Here is a 19,992-nt window from a genome sequence, read left to right as displayed (position 1 = left end):
AACTTGAACAGGTGATAGAGGGTGCCAAACGAAACATTTTTTGTCAAGTAAACATAGGTCTTAAATGAGTCGTTATAGCAGCAGAAGCTATTAAAGGGTTGTAAAAATCAGAAAACATTCAGTAATTTAATGTGGTTTAATGCATACAAATCATTTGCTGTTGCACACAAAATAGGCACCTCCCAGGTGGGCAGGAGCAGCAGTGCATAGCACACGCTTCTTGATTAGACCGGGGTTCGAGCCTGTGAGCCACCAAATATGGAGGATGTGGAAAGGTCAGGGAATGACCACCGCATATCCCCGGAGCAATATGGCCTTAGTTGCTAATGCTCCTAAAAAAAAAAAATAAAATAAAATAAAAATAACCAAGCACACAAAATAGAAAAAACAATCCATAATACAGTGCTCGAATGTACGACTACCATCAACATTAACAAATGCATGCATTGAGAGGTCTTTGGAGTGGTGTGTCTGCTAATAGTATAAATGTGTAATGTCATATTATGATCATTTCGGGTACAGACATAGAGCATTTCTTTGTTGCAGAAATGGCGGACATCCATTTAATGTACAGTATAGCAAATGGAAATGGAAGAGAGGCTCGCAGGATTTATAAAGAACTCTTCCCAGACAGAAGGTTGCCTCACCACACAACATTTGCTGCGATACACCAAAGATTGCATGATAGTGGCTCTTTCATTGTGAATATGCATGATACTGGACGTCGATGCACTGCTAGGACACCCCAGTTTGAGGATTCAGATCTTCGCTAATACTCCTTCTACCAGCACAAGAGCCGTTGCACACCAGTTGTGTGTGCAGCATCGTTTGGTGTGGGATGTCGGACTACATCCTTTCTGATGCCAGAAAGTGCATGCACTAGAACACTGCTGGCTTTGCCCACCGTGTCGAGTTCTCCCACTGGTTTTTACAGGAAACCAACACTGATGAGGCATGTTTCACCCTCATATATGAGCAGAGAATAATCCCCATGCAATGGTTGAACATGGCTACCAACACAGGTTTAGTGTCAGTGTATGGGCTGGCACTGTGGGAAACATTTTAGTTAGACCATACATGTTTCCTGCACGTTTAGATGGACAACTCTATTTATATTTTCCAGAGTTGTTGAAGGACGTTCCTCTGATTGTCCGAGCACAAATGTGGTTCCAACATGATGGCGCTCCACCACATTTTGATAGATGTGTATGTGCACACTTACATACAACCTTTCCAGGCCGATGAAAATTGGTCGAGGTGGACTTGTAGCCTGGCTGGCCAGCAAGGTCACCTGATCTGACTTGTTTGGACTTTTTCTTTTGGGGATACATGAAGACTCTTGTGTATGAAATGCCAGTTGACACAGTGGAGGAACTTATAGTATGGATTGTCACAGCAAGTGCAGAGATACAAGACAATCCTAGGAACTTCCAATGCCTACAACATTCAGTGATGTGTCAGTATCAGTTATGCATTGAACATCACGGTCACCAGTTCGAGCACTTCTTATGGGTTGTTTTTTCTGTTTTGTGTGCAACAGCAAATGATTTGTATGCATTAAACAACATTAAATTACTAAATGTGTTGTTCTGATTTTTAAAACCCTTTAATAGCTTCTGCTGCTATAATGACTCATTTACAACCTATGTTTACTTGACAAAAAATGTTTCTTTTGGTACCATCTATCATCTGTTTAAGTTTGTCGGTAGAGTTTCTCTGCACCCTATATATATATATATATTTGTTGTGGTGCTCTTAAATTAAGAAATACTTTGTGGTGCTCCATGGTCTACTAAACATTGAGAAACATATTCCAAGAGGATCCAGGAGAGATTTTGTGGAAATGAACTTGCAGTATCATATTGAGCATGTAACTTAGTGCATTGAAAGATAAATTTTTATTTGTTAAATCAAAATATGAATTATATGGGTGTGCAAAAAACTAATGCTTTATCAAATTAAACAATCATTTTTCATATGAAAATTGCTGCTAACTGTAATAGGCTAAGCATTAGTAGTGACATATAATGCAAGGAGGCAACTTTATACAGCATAAGCCAAAAAAACTATCCACATAATTTGTCCAACTCCTCTAGTAATTTGTTAATCCTTAAATTTTTTTCAAACTCCTCACTTCTGCAACATAGATGGAAGTTTGTTCAAATAATCAATTATCATCTGGCTGAAAGCAAATTTTTATACATATAGAGGGCAACCATCATTTTCCAATTTAAATTTATGTCTTCTTATGGCATCTTCCAAAAATGAGTAAGGATGCTATTAGCATTTAGTTTTCTCATTCCATTTAAAGCATTAATCAATTTCTTCAGGTACCCTCAGGGGTATCTTGTTTCCAGATGCCACAATTTAAGGAACTCAAGTCTTTCTTGGTGAGAGTACCATTTTTGTGCCGTTGACTAATCTTGTTGCTCTTCTCTCCACCTGTTCCAGCAGATCCATATCTTTCCTAAAATGGGGCTTCGAGATGTGTATGCAGTACTGTGGCCTAACCATTGCCTTATATAGCATGCTCTCTTTGTGCCAGCTGGCATATTATTGACATTGCCCAATGCCTAGTAAGTAATCTGACTGCTCTGCTCGGAAAACTTCATGTCAAATTGTACAGTTATGTATGTCTCCTCTCTCACCATCCTGAGTGTGATACCATCCAATTGGTATGTCATTCTGGGATTATTGCCACCCTTATGCAATATGGGTGGCAATACTTAACCATTAACCTTAATGGCATAATGGCCTTAACCATTATGCACCCACCTTGCATTTATCAATGTTAAACTTCAATTGCCACTTTACAGCACAGCATGGTGCATTATAACCATAGTTTTTTTTGCACCATAAAAAACCAAACCAACCAGCCACTTCTCAGCTCATCTGCCCAATTTTTCTTGGTCTTGTTGTCAAGTAAACATATTGTTGCAGTAGTATGCCTTGATTCCTGTCATTAAACATAATGTCAACCTTTTAAGCTTGATATGCCTTCATCAGCATCATTAATGATTAATATCATAAATTAAAAGGAGTAAGGGGTCCAGCACTGAACTGAACCTTGACGGACTACACTAATAACATTAGTCCAAGAAGAGCACTGCCCGTTTATAACCACCCTCTTTCTTCTGCCACTCAACCATCCCTTTTATTCATAGCAGTAATTTGCCAACTAATGCTACACTTCTCCAATTTGGACAGTAGTCTTTCATGTAGACTGTCAAAAGCTTTTTACTGAAGTCTAATAAGTGTATGATGTCAAAAATTATTTTTTGCATTCAGTTCCTCTGTAACTGTGTTATTGTAGTTAATCAGATTGTCATGCAAGATCTCCCCCCCCCCTAACAAATCCATGCTGTGATTTTTGTATAACTGCATTCCTGCCAGGTGATCCAGCAATATTTATTTACCTATGCACCATAAGCTTACTGCAGTACAGCCATAGTTGCTGATGCATTGGAAAACAACTTAAACAAATAAACTTTAAACCACTGACTTCATTATTTTTCCAGGAACAGAAATGAAGCTTTCAGGTCTGTAATTACTCACTTTGCCCTTTGAATCCCTTTATGAACAAGAGACATTTGTATATCTCCAATACAAGGATGCCTTCATAATTATGACGAAAGGTTTGCTTTACATTTTTTTGCTACCTCTCTTAATATTATAATTGGATCGATCCCATCAGTCCAATTATAATATTAAGAGGTGATTAATATTATATTAAATAAGGTGCCTTATTTACTTTTAGCAATTTGTCTTTCACCTTCTTCTTCTTGGTTATCACAAATATTTTAGCTCCTTATTTGAATTTGATATGCTTCTGGTATCTCCACCCAATTTAAGTCAGACTAACTGGTCTGTAATACCAACTTGCTCTTAGAACCACCTTTATTGGCACTTCTCCAGTACAAAGATGCCCTTATAATTAACTTCAGTGGTTCAGTACACCCCTGGCAGACTCCCTCAAAATTACTGGGTATATGCCATCAACTCCAGGAGCCTTACTTTCCTTTATTCTTGAAAGTTTTTCTGATAAACAATCACCTGTAATTTCAAAGTCACTAATTTCACATGACTCAGCCTCACTTGTACAGCCTCTTCTCAGCATGAAGGGTCTTTCTTCAGTAAAGACATATACAAAGTACCTTTTCAGTTTATCGCAAAATCAGCTGGGCTGTCTAAAACTTTTCCACACCCAGTGCACAACAATCTGATTCGCTGTTTTCTTCCTTGTATTCACATACATGAAAAATTCCTTTCACCATTCCTTGTTCTCTTAGCCAATTCCACATTCATCCATTTTGGCATCCTCCTCCCGCGATATTTTCGTAATTGTGTGTATGCATTATGGCTTCTGTGATTTTTGCTTTAAAGGTATTCCATAATTCAAGTGTATTTGTCCTCACTCTGCAATCTGCCCAATTAATTGTTGCCATAAAAAAGGTAAAGGTAAATTGCAGCCATTATCAATCCGCTCCACTGCAAGATGGAAGCCTCCTGAACGATTCTTGTTGAGGGAAATGGACCATAATCTGCCAGGTTGGTCCACTGCAGGTTGGCAGATCAACCGTATTTAGCAGTCAGAGCTTGAACCCTGGTCTAATCAAAGAGCGTGTGCTACTGCACACCTTCTCCTGACCACTTGGCTACAGAGGCCACCATAGAGCACTTTAAACTGCTAAAGTCCCCTCTTCTGAAATTAAAAACAGTGCCTTTACCTTTAACTGCTGCAGCATCTTTCTTCATCCCCAGCTGACTACTTCTTGATCACTATCTGACAATGGTTCCTGTATTTTAAGCTCTGTGATGTCATCTCTTCCCCAAGTTGAGTTTCCTTCCCACTTATTCCAATCTGGGGCAGATTGAAGTCACCCATAATAAGACATTCGCCCATTCCATCGACATGTAAAGACTTGTCATACTCTTCACAATTTTCTGGTCTGTAGATTATCCCCACTCTCACCATTCCTTTACTTCCAACTAACTCACACCACACAGGTTCTATTCTGTCAGACATAACTTCAGACTCAGAAAAAACACTTTTCATGCTCAGGTTGCTTTTGATAAGAATCACGACACCACCAACCCATCTATCTTTCCTATCTTTCCCAAATACGCTATACATACCATAGCAGAACTCATCATCTCCAATTTCTAGATGGCACCACATTTTTGGTAGCCCTATTATGTCAGCATTAGTTGTTTTAACCAGGAGTCCAAATTCAGCCATTTTATTGACAACACTCTTGACATTACTATAGATACAGTTAAGACTGAGTATTCTTCTATAGTTTACTACTCTGACCTTTGCACCATAAAAACCTAAATCAAATCAAAACAAACCCTGACACACGCCGTTGAAGTTATTTAGGCTTGTTTCCTATTTGTTTTCATCCCACTCATTTGGAACAGTGCTATTCTTAGAACATTACGCCAACATCGGCTGTTGCAGAAACAAACAAGAATTCTTGAGGTGAGTGTAAGCATTACTTTGACCCATATCATCAGATAAACAGATTGTATTACCTGTCACCCTCCTAACTAGCAGTTTCCCTGAACCCTTAAGGTATCCTCATTGATACTGGCAAAAATCCTTGTATCACCTTTGTTCAAACGAATATCATCTTAACAAAATTAATTCCTTCTACCTACAAGTCTGGGCCTCGCTGATAAAAAATTCCCCCTAGATTCCTGCAGATTCCCTCAAGTCTTGAGTTAATCCACAAGGCTTTCAGCATATAATCCTGCCTATCCAGGCAGAATTGCAGAAACATACACATTCAGCCCTAATCCTAATGGAATATTTTCAGCTTTGTCCTGTATATTTATCCAACAATTGGTCAGGTTGTGTTCGTTTTATATCATTATCCCCTCCCCCACATGAATAATAATGCCCTCTTTATCCCACAAAATCTGACAATCTGTTGCTAACATCATCAATTCTGGCAAACACACCCTGGTTCTGGTCCACCTGTTTTTATTACAAAAAAATATTACCCGTTACCCTGACAATAGAGTCTCCCAATAAAACTAGATCACCTTCAACCAGAGCAGTATACACTTGACTATTCTTATCTGGGATCTGAATCGGGAGTGCATTACTTGACAGGTCATGAGATACTTGAATCTGAATCGGGAGTGCATTACTTGACAGGTCATAAGATACTTGAATCTGTGATGAGCTCCCAGTTACATTTGTTTCTAGGGCAAGCACTTGTTTCTTCAGTGACTCAAATTCTTCTCATAATGCACCAGGTTATAATTTTGAGATTGGTACACTCCTTACATCGTGCAAAGAAAAGAATTATCAGTTGAGCTAGATTTGTCCTCTAACCCAATCTTAGAATGCATGCCACAGGCTATACAAATGATAAACTCGTGACTCATGCCGAAAATGCCTTCAAGCATTTCCATTCTGGGTGGGTCACAATATCCTTGGACTTTGTATTTCAAGTGGATCTTATTGCAACCATTATTAAGGTAAAATTTGAAATTTAGAAAGATTGCAAAATTTAAATTTACAATATATTACAGAATTTAAATTTACAATATATTACAGAAATGAAACTGTTGACAAAACTTTTAACCACTAGAGAAGTTAAAATTTAAGCTATACCAAATGAAAGTTATGATGTTTCTGCCAAAATATCATTAACAAAGATTATCTGAATATTAAGCTGTAGTTTTTCAAATACTTCAGAAAATGTAAATTTACAATGTATTACAGGATTTAAATTAACAATCTATTACAGAAATTAAACTGTTAACAAAACTTTAGCCACTAGCAAAGTTAAATTTAAGCCACCAAATGGAAGTTACAAAGTTCCTGCCAAAATATTGATAACAAAGGCCTTCTGAATATTAAGCTGTAGCTTTATAAATACTTAACTAAATACAAAAATAAACTAACCTACCTGAGTATATGAATTCAAACTATATTAGCTGCAGTTTAATATATAATAAAAAAAAAAAAAAACGCAATATTATTCCAAAAACTAACCTTCTATGAAGTTCCAAAATGCACTGCCACCATATATAATCAAGTGTACTATATATAATAAGCAAGCTATCGGGGGGGGGGATTCTTGCTTCACCTGTCCATCCCCTCCAAAAGTTTGTCTAGTTCTTTCTTGAATTTATTTAAACAACCACAACAAAAGATGGACATCTGTTCCAACAATCAACCGCCTGCTGGCTAAAGGCAAGCTTCTGCACATCTATCCTGCAACCACCCTTCCTCAAGTTGAATTTACGTCTGTTCCAACAATCAACCACAAAGGCACTTCTGCACATCTATCCTGCAACCACCCTTCCTCAAGTTGAATTTATGGCCTCTCATGTGTGGTCTGAGCATGGGTAAGAATACCATAAGCACTGGGCTTGCTCATTACATTCAAAACTTTAAAGGGTCAAGGCTTTGATTGGATTTAACCTTATTAAATTTAGTCTTCATTCAAAGCCCAAAAAATGAAAACAAATTTACATCCTTCCTAAAATGAGGCTTCCAGACTTGTAATCAGTACTCAAGATGCAACCTAACCATTGCCTTGTACAATGGAATAATCACCTCCTTATCCCTGCTCTCAAAATTCCCATATATTCATTGACAAAACCCCATAGGCTGCCATGGCACTTGTCTCCACTGCTCACAGAACTTCATATCTGACTGCATAGTAAACCCCAGGTCTTTTTCATTTTCTACTATGCTAAGTGTAGCACCACACAGTTGGTATGTTAATATGGGATTACTGCTACCCATATGCCATACCTTGCATTTGTCAACGTTAAATTTTAACTTCCATTTCTCAGTCCATCTGCCTAATATTTCTTAATCTTGTTCCAGTAGCTTACCATGATTACTGCCATTAACCACCCTCCCAACCTTTATGTCGTCTGCAAACGTAGACATTAAGCCTGATATACCTTCGTTAATATCATTAATAAATATAGAAAGTAACAATGTGCCCCGCACCTTGTTACTTTTTGATCGATTCCCCTTTGTGAATTTGGGATACATTCACATATCTCTAAGTCCATGTTGACCTCCTTTGAATCCAAAGGTGCTCTCATAATTATGGCTAATGGTGTGCTTTTATCTCCTTTGCTGCCTTCCTTATTATATTATATATTCAATAGATCCCATCCACACCTTTTTCATGTTTAGCTCCAACTACAATTTCTCTTCCATTTTCCTCTCAATTATTATAAAATCATTTAGCTCCTTGTTAGAGTTGATAAACTTCTGGCATCCCATAAACTTGAAATAATCCAGTATAAATAATAAAAAAAATAATAAATCACACTGCATACCCATTTTTTAATGGTCAGAATTTTTATTTTTCTTACAAATAGCTTTTTTAGCATATTACCACCTACACATCACTTGCTGTTTGTTGTTATTTGGTTTTTAGGAGCATTAGCAACTAAGGCCATATTGCTCCGGGGATATGCGGTGGTCATTCCCTGACCTTTCCGCATCCTTCGTATTTGGTGGTCACAGGCTCGAACCCCGGTCTAATCAAGAAGCGTGTGCTACGCACTGCCACTCCTGCCCACCTGGCTACGGAGGCGCCGACATCACTTGCAAATTGATGTCTTATAATGTATTAGGTAAGAAGAAAATCACCATGGATCATCATGTAGTATTCCAAGATATCTTACATAGTACACTCATCTGATTATATGTCAGTTGCCCCTTCTCACTTTGTATAATTGTAAATTGTGACGAATTGTGAATCCTCCCCCCCTGCTGTTGAAGCATCAATTTTACTGCCATGTTGCACACTGCCTGTTAGATAATGTTCTTGCCTTTTTTGGTAATGTAGAATAATTTTGTGACACCTTCCTGGAATGGAAATACACTGTGGTTTACCGTTTATGGCCATGAACACTTAGAATTTCTCTTTTTATCCATGATAATTCTCGTAGGTGAGTGGTGAACTTTGAAAAGCTGTTTGATAATGAAAAAATGTCACTGTGATGAAAAGCAGTTTTGCTACATGATAAACTGTACTTGGCCAGACATAATGGAGTAATGTAAACAATATTGTCTACTCTCTTGGGGTCACTCCGCTTTCACGAAGTGAAAAACAGTATAAACGGATTCAAAAAGCAGCATATACAAGACTGAAAATGGGAAGGTACAAAAATAATCAACTACTAATCCCCAACCAGTGAGTCACCGCAATTAAATATTTTTCTGAAAGGCATATCAGGGGATAGGATGCTACTGCTCAGTTAACAGTATATATGCATTCAAGGCTTCTGTGTCTATAACTTTGAAAGTATACCATAATTCTAATGTATTCACACTTTGTGTACTATTTCCCCAATTGGTAGAAACAATGTAATGCCACAAGCTGTCATAACCTCCTTTTCTGAAATTAAAAACTGTTTCTTTGCCCTTAACAACTGTTACTTCTTTCCTTATGGCTCCTGTACTGTAAGTGCCATGTTGTCATTGGTTCATGGATGATAATAGTCTAGAACACTGGTCATCAACATTTTTTTTAGTGATTAAATTTTTGTAAATTTCATCCTGGGTTTACAGTTAATTCAGTTTTCAGCTAATATATATAAGATAAAAGACTTGGAATTTTTAGTAAATAGACATTTTATTTTTGTAAAAAAAATTAGTGACTTTCTCAAATGGGTCAACAAAATGTTCTTGCAGTTCACAGGTTGGGAACCACTGGTCTAGAATATTCTTGCCCTACTACTTTCCTGAATATGCCAATAGAAATAGCAATCATCCATTTGATTTAAAAAACTTTGTTCTCCATGGTGAGTTTTTCTCCCACTTGCCCCAATCAATTAGTGGCAATATTAAAATTGCCCATAAGACATTCACACTTGCTTGCCCATTCCATTTGCCTGAATCTTCAGTCTTCTGGTCTGTAGATTACTCCTACCACGGTTATACCTTTGCTTCCAACGATCTCACAACACACAAACTTTACACTAGCATGCATTCTTCCGAATCTGGGAAAGCATTTAGGCAGCTTTTGATAAGAAGCATGACTCCATCACATCTTCTGTCTTCCCTGTACAGTCAGTCCTCGTATAGCACGATAGTTGTTCCCTAGAAACCCTCGTGCAATGCAAAATCGTGCAATATAAATAACAGGCCCTATGGGGAAAAATAGGGTTAGGTGCCGACCACCCAAGATTGAACACACATTTGTAACTAAAACATTACCAAACACAATAAATAATCGTAATAAAATACGTAAGTATTTTATTATGACTATTACATAATAAAATATTGCTAATGCTTTTGCTTCTATCGTAAGCAAACTTGTTTTTGTTTGATTTTCTATCCAAACAGATGATGGCCGTTCCATCTCTTCCAATTCTTTGTGTCTTAATCTAATGGATTTTAATTACACTTTGAGTTGTTCCTGCTATGAAAGTTTTTATTTTCTCTGCATTCTTTGTAATTCTTGGCGTTGCCTCATTTAGGCCTGTAGCACGTGCAATATCACACGGTCTTTCATTTCGCTCAGAGCGTTTCACAATTTCATATTTTTTTCTCTATCGACAGAGGCGGACTGGCCATAAGCCTTACCGGGGAATCACACCAGCTTCCGGCCCACCAGGGAAACCCCGGTGGGCCAAAGGCTGGTGTAATTTTGGCCATAAACGCTAGTATGAGGCCACTATAAATTTTCCCGGGTAAGAATTTTTGACCCAGTCTGCCTCTGTTTATCGCTATTGCTTTTCTTTTTCTCTCTGAATCTGCAGTGTCTTCACCAGGACGCTTCCTTTTCACACCTTTTAAGTATTTTACTCATTTTTAGGGAATAAAGCACAATTACAAAACGAGGAGGCACGCTTGATACACATAAACAAAGCTGCACGCGTGTAGCAACTGAATAAACAACACCGTAAAGGCAGAGATTAACACCACATTTTACTAAAGCACATTTCTAGGAGTTACTACCATAAAACAATAAAAACAATTTCCAGTTGCGTTCCTGCTAGTGGAATCTGTTATAAACTGGTAGTAAACTCGATCTAATTGCATTTGCGATTATACCGATAGCTGGAATTGTGTTGATTTTTACGTTATTATGGTGAAATGTGTTTCCCCTTCACTGATATAAAAAACATAAATACATTTTCAGAATCTTCTCTTCATTCCTATCGTGTTGCGTTCGGTTGGGGTGATTCTGCATTCGACTGCCATTTCTTGTAAACCCAAAGGCGAATCGTGCATAAGCGAATTCGGTTCGTGTTATATACAATATCGTTCCCCTATTTATAAATTGTGTATGATCGAATTCGTGTAGTGTAAACATGTGTTATACAAGGACTGACTGTACTTCCTAAGTACATTGTACATACCATTGTGAAACTCTTTATCCCCCCCCCTTTTGTCAGCACTAGTTGTCCTAGGAGTTCAAATTCACTCATTTTATTGATGATATTTCTGACATTACTGTAAACACAATTAAGAAGCGTTCTTGTATATTTTACTACCCTGACACACTTCTTGCAGTTATTTAAGCTTGTTTCCATAGCATTAGCTTCCCTCAGAACATCTTAGCATTAGCATTAGCAGAGGCATATGATGCAAGAAAGCAAGCTTATTCAGCATCAGCCAAAAAAAAAAAAAAAAAAACACACCACTCCCATTTCACCCCTCCGTTCGTTCGAAATACCTGTCCAGTTGAGCTTTAAATTTGTTTAGGCTATCAACTTCAACAACAAGTGATGGAAGTCGGTTCCACCAACCAACCACCCGCTGGCCAAAGGCAAATTTCCGCACATCTATCCGACATCCGTCCTTCCTCAATTTGAATTTATGCCCTCTGAGGTGATTATTCTGAGAAAGATGAAGAATCCCATTGGCATTGAGCATGCTCAAACCATTCAAAGCCTTATACACCTCTATCAGATCACCTCGCCGGTGCCTAGTCTCCAGACTCTGTAATTTGCAAAACTTAAGCCTTTCTTCGTAAGAGCAACCCTTTGTTCCATTTACTAATCTTGTTGCCCTTCTCTGTACCCGTTCCAGCAGCTCTACATCCTTCTTGAAATGAGGCCTCCAGACCTGTATACAGTACTCAAGATGTGGCCTTACCATTGCCTTATACAAGGGAATAATCACCTCCTTATCCCTGCTAGAAAAATTCCTGTATATCATTGACAAGACACCATGCGCTACTCTTGCAGCTCGTCTGCACTGCTCAGAGAACTTCATATCTGCCTGCACAATTACCCCCAGGTCCTTTTCATTCTCCACCACTGTCAGTGTAGTACCGCAGAGTTGATACGTTGCTCTGGGGTTACTGTTTCCCATATGCAGCACTTTACATTTGTCGATGTTAAACCTCATTTGCCACCTCTCAGCCCATCTGTTCAACCTTTCCAGATCCTGTTGCAGCAGCATAGCGTCAGTATTGTCCTTAACGACCCTGCCAACCTTTGTATCATCTGCAAACTTGGACATTAAACTTGATATCCCATCATCAATATCATTCATAAACACCGAAAACAACAACGGACCCAACACTGAACCTTGAGGAACTCCACTAATAACATTAGTCCACGTTGAGCAGTGTCCATTGATTACCACTCTCTGTCTTCTGCCACTCAACCATCCCCTTATCCATAGCAGCAATTTGCCTCCAATGCCACACTGCTCCAATTTGTGCAGCAGTCTTCCATGTGCAACAGTATCAAAAGCCTTTCTAAGATCCAAATATATAATATCAAAGTTATTCCCTGCATCCAGTTCTTTTGTGACTACATCATAGTATCCAATCAAATTGGTCAGGCAAGACCTGCCCTTAACAAAACCATGCTGCGTCTGAGCTATAACTGAATTCTTGTCTAGATGATCCTGCAGTGCTTCTTTAACCAGTGCCTCCATTAATTTACCTGGAACAGAAGTTAAACTAACAGGTCTATAATTACTTGTGTCAGCCTTTGATCCTCCTTTGTGAATTGGGGTTACATTTGCACATCTCCAGTCTATGGGCACCTCCCCTGAGTCCAAAGAAGCTCTCATAATTATGGCTAGGGGTTTGCATACTTCCTTTGCTGCCTCCTTTAATATAACTGGATAGATCCCATCCACCCCAGGTGCCTTTTTTATGTTTATCCTCAACAATCTCTCCTCCACTTTCCTCTCAGTTATTACAAAATCATCCAGCTCACTGCCAATGTTTACTTTACCTACATCATTCTCCTTCCTGAATAACTCCTCATGCGTGAATGTAGATGCAAAATACTCGTTTAGATTGTTAGCCACCTGAGCAGGATCCTCAACTGTTGAACCATCAATATCCAGTGGACCAATCTGATTCATCCCTTTCCTTTTCGAGTTCAAGTATGTAAAAAACTCTTTTCTGTTTTTCTTTGCATCCTTTGCCAAGGATTTTTCATAGTCTGCCTTTGCCTGCCTAATCTCCTTTGTGACTTGGTTACAGACCAACTTATATCTATCATAGGCTTCCATGTCACCCATTAATTTGTATGTATCCCATGCATTTTTCTTCTCTGCCACATGTCTCATTAGTTCATCTGACAACCATTTAGGCCTAAACCTTGAACAATATTTCTTAGTTGGTATGTAAAGCCTGGTAGCCTCCAAGATTAGTTCCTTGAATGCTTCCCATTTTGAGTTTGCTGTTGGTAACATCATCAGTTGGTCCCACTGTATAGAATTTAAATACTGTCTCAGACCATCATAGTCGCCTTTACGAAAACAAAAACCCTTCCCTTTACCTCTGATGGTAGTTACCTCCTTGAGTAAATCCCACTTCAACACACTGTGATCACTGCCACCTAGTGGTTCATTTATCTGCAGGTTCTTAATGCATGAAGAATCACTACTGATAATCAGATCAAGAGTATTGCTCCCTCTTGTTGCCTCACGAACATGCTGATGTAGAAAACAATCATCCAATAAATCCACAAAAGCCTTGCTAGTGTGCGAGTGACCAACCCACAAATTCCAGTCAATATCTGGGAAATTAAAGTCCCCCATTATAAGACTCTCAGATTTACTGGCCCACTCTATTTCCCTGTACAATATCTTATTATACTCATCAGAGTCATTAGGCCTATAGCACACTCCTACTCTCAATTTTGATTTCCCTATGCTTATGTCGCACCAAACTGACTCGACACTGCCCTGTCCATCGATGTCGACTGGCTTCACTTCCTTGGACTTTATGTGTTTCTTAATTAATAGCATAACCCCTCCTCCCCTCCTGTCCTGTCTATCCTTTCTATACACATTGTATTCCCCAAATTCCAGTTCCGCATTACTTATATCTGTGTGACACCACGTCTCTGATATCCCAACAATATCTGCCTTTGATGTTTTGAGCAATACCTCAAATTCATCAAATTTATTTACCAAACTCCTAGCATTGGTGTACACGCAGGTATACATGCACCTGTTTCTATTCTTAGCTACCCTAACACAACCCATGTGTTTACTTGTACCGCAATGACTACCAGCAGTCTCTGAAATATCCTGCATCTTGTTTTTCAGACTTCTGCTCATTTCAATAGAAGCAGTGCAAGAATCACTTCCACCTCTGCCAGTGGCTACTGTTAATCTATTAGTCCTTGTATCCCCCCCAACTAGCAGTTTTCCGACCCACCTAACACTGCCTCGACAGCATCAGCAAAAATTCTTGCACCCTTTCTATTTAAGTGTATCCCATCCCTGTAGAAGCAATCTCTCCTGTTAACAAGTACAGTCCAGGCTGAAAAAAATTCTACCCCTTGAGCCTTGCACAATCCCTCCAGGGCCGAATTGATCGACAAGGCTCTCATCATATACTCCCTCCTATCGTGTCTGGGCAGAATTGCAGACACTTTCAAGTTCAACCCTAATTCACGGCTTTTTTTCAACAGTGACCTGTACTTGCTAAGTAATTCCGCCGGTCTCCTACTCTTAATATCATTAGTGCCAACGTGTACAACTATATCACCTTTTGTGCCCTTAAAAGATGATATCCGCTCTACAACGTCATCAACCTTTGCCCCTGGCAGACATACCCTGGTCCTATTCCACCTATCCTTTTTACAAAGTATGTTCCCCGTTTCCCTGACAATAGAGTCACCAACAACTACTAGTTCCTGTGGGACCAGCGCATTCTGCCTAGGGGGCTGCTTCTGTGTTGCCTGATGACCAAGTGCAAGCTCTGGCGTTGATGTGGGCAGCTGAGAGCTTGATGGGCCCCTCAATTTATTTCCTTCGAGGGCATCCACCCTGTCCTTCAAGCTCTCATAAAGGCCCATAACAACGCTGAGTTGTCGCCTGATTTCCTTGCACTCCTTACATCGTGCACACACAAAGACATCCCCCTTGGCAGTATCATGTCCCGTACCCGACTGCTCCGCAAACATCAAGCAAACAGTGCATTTTAATAGACTGTGATTCAGAGGGCAACTGCCCCCCTCAGTTCTCCCCTGAACCACAGCACTCCCATTAGCTTGAGCCTTTTGCTTTGCTGCTCTGGTCAGAGTCATGATTCCGATTTAATTCAATAAAATTCAAAACAAAAATTAAATCCTTAAGTTATATCCCAAAACAGTTATGTTATATATATATATTTTTCGGTATCTAGTGTTTTCTACGAGTTCCCTTTATACAACTTCCGAATCACGTGTACCACTATAGTTATGTATTAATTATTTGTTACGATTAAGTCGTTATATATATATATATATATATATATATATAGAGTTAAAAGTACAATTTAATTGACAATAAAGTTTATCAAGATTAATAGATTTACTGATTAATTGACAATATTATATTATGCACTATACGACACTAAGCTTATGCTATCGTGTAAAAATGGCGGGAATTCACGAACGGTATTTCTACGGACTCGTAAGTATTGATTAGCTTCCAAATCTCGCTATCTCAATTTAGAATCAACTAAGGATCCTGACTAGGTCTATAATCTACTTATAGATGATAATTTGATATAACAGTTGGTTAATAAATCGACTAAATTTGGTTAAAAAAAAAATTTGGTTTGTGACACGTGGATTTGATACCGTTACCGATACTAAGTAATATCTACGAAATCTCTGTCTAAGTTAAACTTTAAACTAAGTATCGTAACTAGGAATATAAAGCTACTCTAGAAAATAAGTTAATATGACAATTTAAACTAATAAAGCAGAAAATAAATCAGGAAAAACTTCTCTGTTTGAAGAGCTTTAAGGAGCAATGTCCGCACAGGCTAACCTCGCACCCAGACTCCCAATGACATTGACAATCTTGTCAATGTATCAACTGTTGTGGCAACAAACAAGAACTCTTGAGAAGTGTGCAAGCATTACCTTGGCCAATATCATCAGATAAATATATATCTATATTTACCCTGTTCCTCTAACTTGCCATTTCCCTGAACCCTTAAGGTATCCCTCAATGATACTGCAAAAACCCTTGCACCACCTTTGTTCAAATATATCCTATCTCTACAAATTAGAATCCTTCTGCTACAAGTGTAGGCTGTGCTGGTAAGAATATCTCCAAAAAACTTTGCAGAGTCCCTCAAGTTTTGAGCTATTTCACAAGGCTTTCAGTATATAGTTCCTCCTGTAATGCCTGGGTAGAACAGCACACATGTACACATTTTTACCTAACTTGAGACATTTTTGCAGAATGGTCTTATATTTATCCAACAAATTGTCAGTTTTTGTGTGCCTAATATCATTAGTCCTCACGTGAATACTAATGCTCTGTTTATTCCCCTTAAAACCTAACAATCTGTCGATGACATTTTCCTGAAAATGGAATCTACCATAGAACTACATCATTTTTAATCAGAGCCATTGAACTTGATTATTCTGGTCTATAGCTGGAATCAGGGTTGCATCACTTTCCCAGTTACTAGAATCTTGACACCCTGATAAGCTCCCAGTTATATTTGTCTCTAGGGTAAGCACCTGTTTCTTCAGTGAATCAAATTCTTCCAGAAATGCACCCAGTTTTAATTTGAGATCAGTATACCCTTATATTGGGAAGAAAGAAAAGAATCATTAGTTGAGCTATAATACTGCCTTCTATATCCATTTATCTGCCATTTGATAAAATTTCATTATCTTTTGGATTGGAAATCCAGAGAATTTCAGCTTTTGTATGCCAAAATTGCATAGCAATGGCTGATCTCCTGATTTTAAAATCTATTTTCATGTTGCCATATATATCTGTAAACTTAAGTTCATGTTTATTTTATAACTACAGGTGAGAAATGGTAGCACCTACTAGAAGATTTATGTTTTTTGAAGTGTTATTTGAAATATAAAATGAACTTGAAAAACATATATAAGGTACATACTTCTTAGATTCCACAGATGAAAAATGTTCATGAATGCACACACACACGCGCAGCATTTCACATAAAAGACTCCATGGTCTGAGTCTATCTCACGTATTTTGAAGTAAGGCTTGTTTGTCTTCTCTCATGTTCATAATATTCATCACATAACACAGATGAAATTAATAGAAATATTTATTTTATTTTTTTTATTGATGAAATATCTTAATTTCAAAGCATTTTTTGTAATTATTAGCTTTATTTGTTGTGTAGGAATAATGCCAAAGTTTCATGCAATTAATGCTTCCACAAACTTAAATTGGCAGTGATGTTATCAACAGTTTTCTGAAAATTTAAATTTATTAATAAAGTTATTTCATGTTATTTCTAAACTAATGAGTATTTTTAGTGACAAAAACATGTTGCAAAATTTTCAATTATTAAAAAAGTAGAACTGAAATAAATAAACGTTGCAATCTATTGTGAAAAGTCAAGCATTAGTACACCCAAAGCACAATTCAAAAAACCAAATACTGTTTTCAAATATAAAAGTTAAAATTTGGGCCTGTCAGGGTGATGATATGTCACTTGTGTTACAAAATATGTGATACTACTGCTGGTTTAAGAAAGTACAGCATGAGGAATATTCTGCAATGGCTGAATAATGAACTAGCCAGTTTAACAGAGGAGAAAAATATGGTTACAGAGTAATAAAAAGTATTGATAATAGCTTCAACCTATCAGCACATTAGGAAAAGTATGATTTTTTTTTTTTTTTTTGTAAATTTTTAAAATATCTGACTTGATATTTTATCAAGTCAGATTTATTGTCAAATATCTGATTTTGACAATAATTTCTTGCTAAGGTTGTGCAACCAAGTCAAAATAAGTACAGTTAGTACTCGTATTTAAAAACATTCATGTACAAAAAAATTGTTTATATGAATTTTCAAGATTTCACAAAGAAACTCACCCTTTAAATTTAGCTCAAACATTTTCAAGAAACTTATTCTGGAAAAGGTTCAAGTGTTATGATAAAAAGGATGCCTCGGTGCTAACCTACAATTCACAGAAAAAACAATGAGTGACACTGGAAAAACTGATGGAGAAATGAAAGTGATCAGGAAGACCAGATAGCCTAACATAATGCACTTCCTGCATGATAGGGTATGCCAAAAAATCAGACTGTATGAGTATCTCAAAAAGAGTGTTGTGTGGTATGGGAAACATTTCTTTCATCTAATGGACATAATTATATTGAATATGCACACATTGTGTATGAAATAATTAGTGGACAAAAAAAAATCTCTCCTATGAACATGGACTGTTGGAAAAGTATACATTGAACAGGACAATTTTTTGAGAAAGGGGACAAATACAGGGTGACCTGCTTGTCTCATTAGGTACTTTCTACACACATTCCAACCATTGCAAAGTAGTTTCCAAGCAGAGTGTACTTTGTGTGTGCCCATGTGTATCCAAAAATGAAGGAAATGTGGCAGGAATATCAGAGGTGCAGAGACCTCATCACAGTTATTTTAGGTATCTTGCACCAAAATGAACTATTTAAGCCTTCATTTTGATTATCTTTTCTTTGAACATTGTTTTGTAATTGAATATTACTAATAAAAAATGTTTACATTTACCAAAAAAGTGAAAAGCAAGTTTTTTCAACCCCCCCATAGGACATACAGTGAATTTTAAGTTGCCACTGAAGGGTTGATGTTCTTCCCAGGCTGTAGTTTGGATCACTTGTTTAGAAATGTGAAGATTGCTCTTTTTCATATAGCTTACAATAAAATTAATTAGAATGAAAGTAATTTTGGATTACTGAACATTTGGTTGATATGGAATGTTTTGTTTTTAACATCATTCTTGAAATATAAAAACTTGTCCTTTGTAATCAGATTGGGATATATAAGTCAATAAATGTTATGCATAATAGATAATTATAGGTATCTACAAGAATGCCCATCTTTTTTATTGCCCTGTATTTTTTTTTTTTTCTGTGCCTGAGTACTGGAAACCTGAGACTACTGTGGATTTCTTAAACACCTGAAATGAATTTGAAGATTATAATACTGTAGAGATTGATGTTTCTGTTAATGATTTGTGAACTTTCAGAGTTGAAGTATTTACTTGAGTAGATGGGACTTTTATAAATATATTAGGAGTTATTTTCATTCTGTTGCCACCACCTCCACATTTTGTAGTAATTTGTAGCTCATATAATTTTTCCCCAGACTCTAAAGTTGTTTTATCTGTAAATAAGAGATTTAATTCATTGTGTTTAGATGTTTACTCTTGTGTCTTTTCATTTTCAGGCATGGATGGGCAGCAGCAATAACTGCAATAAAGTCCCCTCATATAAAATACATATGTCCTACTGCGTAAGTAGCTTTTTTTAAATAGAATAATTATTTTTGTATGCTGTGATATAACATTTTTGTGATATTAAAATAATATCTTAAAATGAGACAAATTTTCCTTCAAGACTTTTTATCGTAAATTGTTATAACGAAAAAAATCTTCTTTTCAGATTCAAACAGGAAACTAATATGTTATCATTGCCTGTTACATAAATAAAAGTATAACAGATTTAAGCCATGGAAAAAAGCACTCCACCTTTTAGAGAAAGAGAGAGGAGGGGAATGGGGCATTCCAGAACTGGGTTTTTAAATAA

The 19,992-nt window shown here is 37.3% G+C and overlaps 1 protein-coding gene across 1 annotated transcript in view; it reads left to right on the top strand.

Annotated features, from left to right (window-relative positions):
* Apt1 (Acyl-protein thioesterase 1) overlaps nucleotides 1-19,992 on the top strand; it is a 112,376-nt gene that overhangs the window by 38,914 nt on the left and 53,470 nt on the right. The window contains exon 3 of the mRNA XM_090373241.1: nucleotides 19,634-19,699. Coding sequence (XP_090229367.1) covers nucleotides 19,634-19,699 — 66 coding nt within the window. The remainder of the gene's footprint in view (nucleotides 1-19,633; nucleotides 19,700-19,992) is intronic.

Source organism: Mastigoproctus giganteus, chromosome 5 (assembly GCF_048544385.1).
Source record: "Mastigoproctus giganteus isolate SK-2022 chromosome 5, ASM4854438v1, whole genome shotgun sequence".
NCBI lineage: Eukaryota > Metazoa > Arthropoda > Arachnida > Uropygi > Thelyphonidae > Mastigoproctus > Mastigoproctus giganteus.
The sequence above is the reverse complement of the archived record's forward strand: the minus strand, read 5'-3'. Positions and strand labels throughout refer to the sequence as shown.